The sequence below is a fragment of the Engystomops pustulosus genome, chromosome 11 (assembly GCF_040894005.1).
Source record: "Engystomops pustulosus chromosome 11, aEngPut4.maternal, whole genome shotgun sequence".
Taxonomy (NCBI): domain Eukaryota; kingdom Metazoa; phylum Chordata; class Amphibia; order Anura; family Leptodactylidae; genus Engystomops; species Engystomops pustulosus.
In genome coordinates, this window is record NC_092421.1 from 76,713,225 (window position 1) to 76,725,661 (window position 12,437).

At 40.7% G+C, this 12,437-nt stretch overlaps 1 protein-coding gene across 1 annotated transcript in view; it reads right to left on the reverse strand.

Annotated features, from left to right (window-relative positions):
* The window catches only part of LOC140106499 (ovostatin-like), a 60,527-nt gene that overhangs the window by 18,237 nt on the left and 29,853 nt on the right, over window positions 1-12,437 (reverse strand). The window contains exons 4-18 of the mRNA XM_072130966.1: window positions 11,959-12,011; window positions 11,274-11,294; window positions 10,659-10,827; window positions 9,648-9,732; window positions 9,418-9,544; window positions 8,814-8,925; window positions 8,535-8,650; window positions 6,170-6,328; window positions 4,982-5,212; window positions 4,397-4,454; window positions 2,801-2,943; window positions 1,802-1,951; window positions 1,508-1,675; window positions 852-945; window positions 616-766 (exon numbers count right to left, since the gene is read on the reverse strand). Coding sequence (XP_071987067.1) covers window positions 616-766; window positions 852-945; window positions 1,508-1,675; window positions 1,802-1,951; window positions 2,801-2,943; window positions 4,397-4,454; window positions 4,982-5,212; window positions 6,170-6,328; window positions 8,535-8,650; window positions 8,814-8,925; window positions 9,418-9,544; window positions 9,648-9,732; window positions 10,659-10,827; window positions 11,274-11,294; window positions 11,959-12,011 — 1,837 coding nt within the window. The remainder of the gene's footprint in view (window positions 1-615; window positions 767-851; window positions 946-1,507; window positions 1,676-1,801; window positions 1,952-2,800; window positions 2,944-4,396; window positions 4,455-4,981; window positions 5,213-6,169; window positions 6,329-8,534; window positions 8,651-8,813; window positions 8,926-9,417; window positions 9,545-9,647; window positions 9,733-10,658; window positions 10,828-11,273; window positions 11,295-11,958; window positions 12,012-12,437) is intronic.

Consider the following 12,437-nt stretch of genomic DNA (forward strand, 5'->3'; position numbering starts at 1 on the left):
CATTACCAGTATGTTGTGAGGCAGATTAACACCTTCCATGTATCTTTCATGGTCCAGTGCGGTGGCATCATCCAGAAAATCAACTTTGAAGTGAGCTGTAAATCGGTTGTATAAAGGCATGGAGGCGGAGAGCTCAGCATTGAAGTCAAGCTCTCCTCACCTCAGAATGAAGAAGATCTGGTTAACGAGAGTTCAGCATTGAAGTCAAGCTCTCCTCACCTCAGAATGGAGGAGATCTGGTTAACGATGTGTCTGGATGCAGGACAATTACAGTGAGGAGGGCATTCTGAAGTGAGGAGATCTGGACTTCAGTGTTAAACTCTCCGCCTCCTTGACTTTATACAACCAATTTACATGTCACTTCAAAGCTGATTTTTATGGACGATGCCACCGTGCTGGACCGTGAAACAGACATGATCTAGAAGGTTTTCAACTGCTTGATGACATACTGGTATCGGTATATTAGGTCAATTTCTGCTGACAGGTTCCCTCCAAGCTCCACCTTGATTTCATCCTAAAAATTGTCTGTACGGTTTTTTAACAACAGTAAAAGATCAAAAATCATGTTGTAAATGTGCGATTAGATAGTCCTGTCTTTAGGAGGATCATACTTACTCAACAGGAGTCATAATCCATAAGAAGGTTTCCAAAAAGTTTTTTCGAATGGTGGAGACTTCCGACCCTCGAGGTGATGCTGCGCTATCCATTTCAAGGCTGGCAAATTTGAGGTTAGCGCCACCAGCACCACCAAAACCAACACCTTCACCTGTAAAGACATAGGAACCTTACCATCATGAAGTAAAAAATAAAAAAAAAAGTTACATTGATTTAGCATTCAAAAAGTCGACTACCTGCCATTGGAACAATAGGTATTGGAGTCGGGTTGTTATCACAGACTTCAGGTTTTCGTAGTATCTTGGTTGTCCCCATCATTAGTCCAATAGACTAAAAAATATATATATAATGTATGTAGATTATACAATGTATTACTCCTCTTCATTTAAGATTATGGGAAAAACTAGATGATGAGTGGGGTCCAACTGACCACCATTGGTCATGAGGATGGTGGCAGGATGAGCAACTGCCCAGCTGCTCCATTCGATGCCTATGGGAGCAGTCAGATATCTAAGCACCGTGCTTGACCATCTGCATACTTGCCAAGCCACTCCAACCATTAGAGGGAACAGGATCCCCGTTCTCTGGAGAACTTGACGTTCTGTTCTTAGGTTGGGGTCCGAATGTTGCAACCTCCACTGATCACATCAGCTCGTTAACCCATATCATTTGGATAGGTGGTAAAACATACATTTCAGACAACCCCTTTAACTACCAAGACAAAGCTCAACTGTGTCCGGGTATAAGATTCCCCTCTCCCCTTCAAATCCATAGGATACGTCATCCATAAATATATAACCTGGAAAACCTTTGACATTGTGAGTCTTTAGGAAAGTTTTAAGGGATCCAATGTTCTTGCCACTTAAGTTACCATATCCAAGTTCATACATACCTTCAATTTGTTGTAGGTATCACCTTCGGAGGGGCTGCTTACAGGTAAATAATAATTGCCCTTGATGAACATTAGCTTGTTTGGATCTTTACACGGAGGTGCAGGGTCTTCAACATCAATTCCACCCACGTTGTAACCATAGGAGTAGGACCTACGAGCGCTGTAAATCTGGAATGGACATGGAGAGTCACCCTTTATGTTTACTATATACAGACCAAAGTTCCTAGAACTTGGTCACAAACAAGTAAGAGAGTGTCTAAAAGTCATTCACTGCACAAACCACACGCTACTTACACTGCTCGCAGAAAACTGCCCATAGGAGTTGAGAATCAAGAGGCTAGAATCAATCACGGACAATCCACAATAGGAATTTGGATCTGCGGAAAGCTGCACATCAACCTTGGATCCTGGCATCGTTTTTTCCTCAGAGAAAGTCATAGAGACCTACAAAAGATACAAAATGGTCAACTTTTCATCCAAAAGCAAGCTCTGGCACTGGATGGTGGCCCTAAGATACTACCACCACATCAGAGGAAAGTTGTAAGGATTGGAAATGTGCATTTTGCACTAGGACGAAGACCATCAAGGTACAAAATCAACAGAAAACATGATCTATGTTAGATTTGGATGACCCACAAGTAAGATGCACTTGGTGGTGAGAAGAAAACAATACGGAAGTGGTTAAAGATATCTCATAAGGTAAACGAATATGAAACAATTCAAGTGGAAAAGAGGGGAACAATGAGGAAATGGGCTAGAACCTGGGAAAAATGGAAAACGGATAACAACTGGCACAGGTCCTTAAGAACTAACCTAACTAAGAGCCAAGAGCTGTTTTTATTTAAAGTAAAGGTGTTATATTTCAGCGATTGTTTGATTCGCATTAACTGTAGTATAATTTTTTATATATGGAATTTGACACATGTTAAAGATGTAAGAAATTTTGATGCACAAACGTTGTGTGTTTGAACTTGAATTTTGTGAAAATTAATAAAGCTTTTTTTTAAGACAAAAAAAAAAAAAAAAAAAAATACACTTGGTGGCCGGCCATACTCCACTTACCTAGTCAGCACCCAACTGGCTTGCTAGACCTTGCTTTAGACTATTATGGTTCTGTGAGCCTTGAATTTAGTTTGAGGCCGTAATCTGATGATGGTTCCAGCCCTTACATCCTCCACCAGTTTATACCCATCAAGTTTCTCAATAGGAAATCATTTTGAGGTCAGTCAATGGACGCCCCAATAGTAAATACCATATACCCTAAAAAAATCTACTAAACCAGTGTCCATGTACCTGATTTTTGAAACAGTTTTCAATGTTGAGATTGACCGTATCAGCAACAATCTCATCTTTCAATATAGCGTAGACTACCATATCAGCACTGGGGGCCATCTCAAAAGACACCGGGATATCCAATCGGGAGGAACCATTCCTAGCTAAAAGAAAGATTAAGAGAGAGGTTTGTTTTTGTGGTCATCGGAAAGATCTACTAAAAACAGGACCTTTAGCAATGGCTCATTAAAAGAAGCAGAACGTCAATGGATACCCCCAGTGACCCTACTGACAATAAATGATGTCACAACTTTTCTCCTCCTCCTCCCTGTACAATGACCTCTATATAGATAACACTGACCCATCATTACATTACTACTGACAATAGATGATGTCACAGCTTATCTCCTCCCCTCCCTATACAATGACCTCTATATAGATAACACTGACCCATCACTACTGACAATAGATGATGTCACAGCTTATCTCCTCCTCCTCCCTGTACAATGACCTCTATATAGATAACACTGACCCATCGTTACATCACTACTGACAATAGATGATGTCACAGCTTATCCCCTCCTCCTCCCTGTACAATGACCTCTATATAGATAACACTGACCCATCATTACATCACTACTGACAATAGATGATGTCACAGCTTATCTCCTCCCCCTCCCTGTACAATGACCTCTATATAGATAACACTGACCCATCATTACATCACTACTGACAATAGATGATGTCACAGCTTATCCCCTCCTCCTCCCTGTACAATGACCTCTATATAGATAACACTGACCCATCATTACATCACTACTGACAATAGATGATGTCACAGCTTATCCCCTCCCCCTCCCTGTACAATGACCACTATATAGATAACACTGACCCATCATTACATCACTACTGACAATAGATGATGTCACAGCTTATCTCCTCCCCCTCCCTGTACAATGACCTCTATATAGATAACACTGACCCATCATTACATCACTACTGACAATAGATGATGTCACAGCTTATCTCCTCCCCCTCCCTGTACAATGACCTCTATATAGATAACACTGACCCATCATTACATCACTAGTGACAATAGATGTGACAGCTTATCTCCTCCCCCTCCCTGTACAATGACCTCTATATAGATAACACTGACCCATCATTACATCACTACTGACAATAGATGATGTCACAGCTTATCTCCTCCCCCCTGTACAATGACCTCTATATAGATAACACTAACCCATCACTACATCACTACTGACAATAGATGATGTCACAGCTTATCTCCTCCCCCTCCCTGTACAATGACCTCTATATAGATAACACTGACCCATCATTACATCACTAGTGACAATAGATGATGTCACAGCTTATCTCCTCCCCCTGTACAATGACCTCTAGATAGATATCACTGACCCATCATTACATCACTACTGACAATAGATGATGTCACAGCTTCTCCTCCCTCATATAAAAAATGCTTTTACTAAAGTTCAGGCAAGATGGACCTCCCCATTTTCGTAGACAGAAAAAAAAAGGCACAAAGAGATTTGTTCATCTGGTAAATTTACCCAAATAGCTTCAATCATTACCCAATATAAGACAACTCACCAGTGCTTAGATCAATATCCTTCTGACCACTTTGGACAATGGCAGAATTTGATATCACCTGCAAAATGAATTAAAAAAAAAAAAATTCAGAATAGATTATTCAGATCTACAAGTATTCAATTACAATAGGGCCTACAGAGAAAAATATGATGTTTGGGTTGTTGACATAATTAAGGCTTTAACTACTTTAATAATGCCGAGTGGGACGCTCAACATTCCACTAAAAAGTGACACTCCTTGGATAGAGCCCACCTCAATGCTTAGTCAAGGTTGTATTGGTGAATGAGACCCAAGTGATGGGCCCCAAAAGAGGCAATGGCACATTTACAGGTGCTGTGTTACAAAAGGTATTATTTCTAAACAGCATTGCTATGGTCATGACATGGAAGGTAGAGTGTCCATGGTTCTGTAGGAACAGAGATCAAATTGTAATTATATCAGTAGCAACTGAACAGTAAAAGATGGTTGGGCTTGAAACTTTGAGGTCCTCATTTTAACTCTTGGGCCATTTCGCATGGACAAAAATTATAATGAAACTCTAAAGGCTTAGGTAGTCGTTCAGTCCACTGCATAGAGAACACTAACCATATAATAGAAAGTGACCGAGTTAACTCCAGCCCCGGTTCCTTCTTCGCTGATGATGTAGGCCATATCAATCCCATGGCTCTCACCACAACTTAGTTCTCCTTTAGGGCGTTTCATTTGTATAAAGCTACTGGAAAAGGAGTAAAAACGTTGCACCATGTTTTCGACACTGGGGAAGTCCTTCCTTGACCATTCTTCATAGTAGCACTGGTCTGGGTTTAAGTAACTGACCTAAGAGGTAGAGAGGATGTACAAGTTCATGTAAATAAACCAAAAAAACCCAAAGAGATAGGCCTCAAGCACCCACCCGTACCCTGGAAATAGAAGGGTTATATTTGGTTGAAGGAAATGTGGGATTTGAAGTGGAACATCTACTTCCTCTTAATCCAGATGGCATGATAGTTGGGGGGGGGGGGGCAAAAATCCAAGCTAGCGACACAGTATGGGGTTCCAACCATTATTGTATATTACAAACCTTTAAGGGGAGATCCACCGCTACAGTCTGGCATTCCCTTTTATAGAGTGCATTCTAGCACAAAAATTTGAAGAAATTTGGTCTATCCAATTGGTTAACCCATTACAACTGTAGATACAGCCCCAACATCAGGATTGTTTTTATCAGTTTTTGGGGGGTTATTTATCTTATCTGTTTGTTTTGGCTCGTTTTTCCGTCTGCTTCTTTGGTAATTTCTCAATCTCACTTTTTTCCTTGTGTTAAATGTGTTGGGTTTTTTTTTGCAGATCTCTTTGAGACATTTGTTACAAATGTCTCAAAAATGTCTCAAGTCACTTCTTTCCATTTTCTAAGTTTTCCTCAAGTATGGTTGACACAAATTTGAGACAATTTGAAATGATAAATGTTATTTGCGATATTTAGCACATAAATGGGTCTTCCTGACAAAAAACAAAATGTCCGACGGACATTTCAAAATGTCCCCAAAAAGACGCAAAAATTGAAATGAGCAAAAAATGATCAAAAAAGCTAAATAAATATAAATGACCCCCTGTGAGTTGATACTGAGGTTCTCATCCACCTCACATCAATGTGATCAGTAGTGAATGTTCAGCCTGTGCCTCACACTACCCCAAAATTGCCATGGTTTTAGTAGACCAAATCCATAACGGTTCTATGCCAAGGTAGGTCCAGGCTTTTTGCTTCAATGAGTTCAGACACAGTAGAATACTCACTTTGACGGTAAAGTTTGCCTCCACCATATTGGAAGTGTCTATTTCATGCTCTATCCGGCCCTCCGAGTCAGTGATCGCAGTCTGGGGTTGATCATTATTAACCTGCACCTCAAGTTCCTGATTAGGCATTGGTTGACCGTTCTCATCATTAAGTTGTGCCTAGAAAGTCAAATAAATGGGATATCAGTCTCATTTTATGACCTTTTTTTAAATTTCATCAAATAAACATGCAATTTATATGTACAACATCCACAATTGTTCATATAAAATATACATTTATCCAACTTGTATTGAAATTCCTTTAAAGTTCATTACACCATAAATAGTCACCCTCCAGCCGTACCATACGATGTCCCGTTGGTTTTAATTTACTTCTAGATATGGAAACAATTTAAAAAAAAAAAAAGGAAGGAAAGGCCCCAAGTTTATTTCCCAATTCAATTAAAGGGGTTTTCTCGCAAAGACAAGTTAGGCCCAACCCATGGATAGGGCCTAATTTACTGATCAGTGGGGGTCACAGTGCCGAGACCCCCACAGATTGCGAAAATGAGGGGTCCGACCGACCCCTTGTCGCTCCATGAGAGTAATGGTCAGACAGGCGCGCATGACCTTTTGATTTCATTAATCTCTATGTAGCTGACGGAGATCGGCAAGTGCGGCGCGCGGCAATTTCCGTCAGATCCATAGCGATTAATGGTGCAGAACGGTCATGCGCGGCAGTCTGCTCCATTAAAGCTCTCATACTGACCCATACTGATCAGCAAGTTAGGCCCTAACGTATCTTCATGGGAAAACCGCTTTAACTTTGGTATTGCATAGGAACTAGTCTCCCAGCTCTTCCATTTTTTTCTATACTTCCATCATTTCATATTTTTTGAAATTTCATATTGCATCTGGTCGTTTACTCTGTTACATACTTCTGGTATGTCCGGGAACCTTAAGGATCTCCAGAGCTTGGTTCTGCATAATCTAGCTGCTATTAGAATATGAAATTTTGACCATCTAGTAGCAGGGTCTATATTCTCCAGGCCCACATGTAGTAATGCCATTGATGGGACAGGGTCTACTTTTCTACCACCAATCGAAGTAATTAACTCAAAGACTTGGGACCAAAATTCCTCTATACCTGAGCATTCCCACCAAAATTGGAAAGTTGTGCCTTTCTTCTGCCTCCCTTTCCAGCACTGGTTCGGATAATTGTCCATACAGTGCACGTTTCTGTCTGGACAGAGGTGCCATCTTGTATGGACCTTCTTCAGTTGTTCCAGGTGGATGTACGTAACATTTCTTCTGTGGCTCTAAACCATTGTTTGCTTGTAATTACTGAACCCAATTCTTGTTCCGGCTTAGCCGTGTAGAGAAGGAGTGTTTTTATTTAAGCCATTAAAAAAAAAAAAAAAAAACTGTACGCTGTGGATAATTTTTTTCCCTGGCACTTGTTATTATCAAATAGAGTTGAGTTATCTTGTATTGCCCCCTCATATGCTGTTTTGCTATAAATTGCCCTAAAATATTTCTGATTTGTAGATATTGAAAGAACATATTTGTATTCAAATCTTTTTCTTTTTGAAGATCCCTAAAAAAGGTTAAAGGGAACCTGTCATCAGAAATTGGCCTAATAAACCACTACCAGTTTGTTGTCAAGCAGTTGAGCAGCTTCTAGATCATGTTACTTTAATGAGCCAACTTGGTGGCATCATCCATAAAATCTGCTTTAAAGTTAGATGTATAAAGTCAGGGAGGCGGAGAGTTTAACCCTTAAGTCAAGCTCTCCCTGACTTTGAACACCTCCTCCCATGTGATTGACATCATGCGCCAGACTTTAGGAGATCTGATTAATGATGTCCCTGGATGCAGCGCCATCAATTACAGTAAAGGGGCATTTTAAGGCAGGGAGAGCTTGACTTCAATTTTAAACTCTCCGCCTCCTTGACGTCATAAAACCAATTTACATCCTGCTTTAAAGTTGATTTTCTGGATAATGCCACCACGCTAGGCTATTAAAGAAACATCTAGAAGCTGCTCAGCTGCTGGACAACATACTGCTAGTGGTTTATTGGGCAAATTAGCTTTTTAGACATAATTTTATGCCTTGAAAAAGTTTCTCCAAAACAATGAGAAGATTCTTCAAATCCATGAATTTTTTGGAATTTCTACAAAAGAAACCTATTGGAACAAGCAACCTACAAAAAAAAAAAAAAAAAAAAAGAAGATTGATCCTCACATGACAATTATTGGTACTTATATACTGTATATACTTATATACGGTACTTATATACTGAAGTGCAATTTTCAAGAAACATTTCCATAAGATACTGGAAGTAAATCCATCTAACCAGTCTAATTTTTGGTTATTGATACTTACCACAACAGGGTATTTTATCCCTCTCATATAATACGGCAATTGGGATTCATAGTCGAAGCTGAGCCGAGCTGGTTGAGTTGTAACTGAAACGTAACGAGACTCTGTGACTTGAATTCCTAAAAAATAAATTAAAGGGACAGGTCATTTCTTCTCCAACCTGCCCTTCAATACCATCACTTGTCCTACAAAATTGGAATAGTGGGCCCAATACCGAATTTCCCAGAATCCCCCCACCAGTCTATACCACCTCATGTTAGGCATTTTAACTTATTTAGTTACCTGTTCCCGCTTCAGTCACTGTGATATCCAGGGACAAGGAGGCTCCTCGTGCGTTCCTCATGAATGGTGAATACAGATCAATGACGCCGCTGTAATGGCCCTCCTCATCAAGCTTTAGGGAGGAATAGGAAGAAGGGGGATGAAGCGTTCAACTGAGATTTTGCAAAAATCAAAACTTTTGGGATGATGAGGAGTGTTTCCATTTGACTCTAGATTATAATATAAAATTTTGGTAACAAGTTTCGTCACAAGACCCTGAACTGACTCTACATGATGGTTGGGCAAGAATCAAGACCCTCCATTCAAAGTCCTTAGGAGTGCTGGAAATGGCCAATCACAGTGCTCCACCATTTCTGCCACTCCCTTAGAGGATAATGAGTGCAACGAACAAGGACCAGGAAGGAGTCATGTATAGCACTGCTATTGACATTGGATGAAGTAGCAGGATGCACGGTCAACCGTTCTCTATCATTTAGGAGAAACTGGACTCCCAACATTCATAAGAAGGGGAGTCCCATCACGTAGACCAACATCTCCCACCCCCAACCTTTTGTGATAACCTTTCGTGTAGTCAACCAATCAGTTGGGGTTGCCCATTACTCACCTCCCCTGTCATAGTGGTGCACGAGTCACTGTTATCTTTGAAGCAGTTTTGTCGTCTGCCATAGTAAGACGGTTGCTTGCAATACCGGACAACGACGGAGCCGGCCATGGGCTCACCATAAGTGTAGCTAAAGAGGCAGAAACAGTAACGCTTTAGTTAGGCAAGACAAAATTAAATTTATGTATATCACACATACACGGTCCTTTATGAAGAGAAACATTTTTTCATACACGGAAGAAACGTTGACTGGTACATCCTCCGCGGTCATGGATACCGTCTGTGGAGAGTTGACGTCTACTGTAAAACGGGGCAACACTGCAAAAGACAAAAAAGTTTGTTAGTAGACAATTTTTTTTTAATTTTTAAAATTTACAAATCTTATATTTTTATTAACTTTTAACAAAAGCACTGCAGAATTTGATGGCACTAAATAAATACAGATTATTATTATTATTATTATAAAACCGACCAGTTAGAATTGCCATCACAATTTAATCATTAATTACAACCAAAATCAGCTATGCCACTTATTTAGCAGTTTTCTAAAATAAATCCCCCCCCCCCCATATCTCCCTATTCATCTGCCAACACAGGAACTCCAATATATTACAGAACCATGTTATCGAAATAAAATTCATCAGGACAAACAAAAATCCAACTCTTCTGCCACCACAAATCTCTTCCCAACACCATCATTTAGCCCAACTCCCCACCCCTGTATCCAAGTGGCCTTGACCAGTTTCCCACAGGCCACATTTAGCATACGCATTAACCCTTGAGGGTTTTTTTAATATTTGGGTACCTTAATTCTTTTGTCTCGTTATGTTGCCGCATTCAAGCACCAGTGGTTATTTAGAGAGGTTTGTCCATTTGTGGGCCTGGTCAGTGGCCAATGGTCATATATATATTCTTTACTACTGGTGCTTTTGTACAGTATTCATACGAATCTGTGGGAATCGGGGCACTACTCCAAACAGCCCTCTGGTGACATGTTCCCTTTAAGGGATTTTTTTAGACCACCGGGGGGGGGGGGGGGTTTCAGGGCCTTGTTATATCAATCACATTGAGGCTCAGGAGTTTCAAGTTGTGGATCGGCTATTGATTTAGTTAGAATTCAGCCAACAAGAACCAACGTAAAGATCGTGAAGGAATGTAGGTCCCTCACACTGCTTTCATACACTAGCAGATAACACCTTTCAATGCATTTTACCCAAACACAAACGTTATTTTGCATAAATTACCGTATTCTTCCACTGTAAAATACTGTCTAATGGGATAGCCGGATTCTCTTTCTGCTATAAGTACATAGGAGCCAGGAGTAGCCTCTCTGATCAGTTTGAAATCCAGAGAAATCACCCCATGGTCATCCTCTGGAAGAAGCCATTGGGCAATTCTGGCTCTTGATGGATCCTGTAAGAGATGGAAGCTTTTTGAACAAGTCTACGAATCCTACAGCATACCCAGGGGAAGGTCAGCACCATCATGTTCTTGTGGGTTAGTCAATGTATTTACACAGAGGGCTCGGATAGCCAACATCCCCACGGTGAGGATATTCTTTGGCTTCATAATATGCAGTAGGTGTACGTATAAAAGTTATGAAACACATATTGTTGCCATATAGAATGCTAAAATGGGAGGTATTCTGAACCAAAATAGGAAACAGGGTGGTCACATTGCTTTGCAAGCACCCTACAAAATTTCTAGAACAGAATCAACACATGGCTTGGCCATGATGGTAGAACTGGGTAGAGCCAACATCAATCTTGAGCATAACCCTATGGTCTTACAAAACAGAAGAAAACTCAAGTTACACCCGCTACCTCGAGCGCCCAAAGGCCCAGTAGAGTATTGCTTACCTGCAGGTAGACCGCTGAAAACTGTAGAGGAGAGGGAAAAAAGACAAAAAAAAAAAGTTACTGATGAAGAATGGCGACTGAACAGCCAATTCGGCAATTAGTCCGGTCACATGGTGTCTGTTCCTCTCTAGTAGGGATAAAATCCAGCTAGAAGTTTGGTTTAGGTGTTCAGGTTCTCCACCACCTGTAAGACTCATGTTCAGTACAGGCCATGATCATGGGTGTTAAACCTTTCAATGCCAGTGTGCAGGCGTAAGGGCCGGTGGCATTTAAAGGGTTATCACCTGTCAATGGTGCAGTCACAAGCATAAGTGGTCATTTAAGGTTCAGGTACTCGAAGCAAGCCTTCTTTCGAGGTTTGGCCAAACCCAGTTGGGTGCACTCATCCTTAGTGTTGGGACTCCCATCTAGCCTGGAAACACCATTATTGCTCTGCCATTTTGAAGGTTACAGTTATTGTAGGCCTTTAGTTTTATAGGCTTAACTTTAAAGACTGAACCAAAACTGGTGCCATCAAGATTGAGTGAGAATTAAACACTATAGGTCCTCAATGTAGGTCAATGTTTTATTAGGTTCAGCTACTTCCTGCTCTGCCCACCCCCTATATATACCTGCCTAGGTCAGGGAAAATGCTACAGATATGTGCCGTCCACTAGAAGAACTCATGGGCAAAACATTCACTTACCTTCAGAGTCACTAGCTTCAGCTGAGCATTAAGACACAACAACCTGAAGAATACTGTAAGAGAACCAAACCCTGGTCAGGTCCAGCATTGTGCTTAAAATGTAGCAATTATTTTATCATTAACAAAAATTTGGCATTTTCCAAGAAGCAGCAAGAATATTTATAAAGTTTAAGCAAAACACGTAAGGGATTGTATAAAGACAAACAAGGTGGAACCGATCAATGAACAGATGGTCCGAGGATGGGGTGGCACGATTAGCTCTTGTCTAAATGGCGGAGTGCTCTAGTGATAATGTACAACAATTATGAAGACGCTGCTGTTTTACAAGGAGGCCGGTACTCCGTGCAGGATATATCACCATGATGATCGGAGTCTTGTCCTCAACACCGTGGTTGGTCCGTGAAGGCTGCAAGGTCTGGGATTTGTCTGTGTCTTCCCTTATACTTTGGATTGTTGAAAAAGTGCAAGGAAAAAAGTAT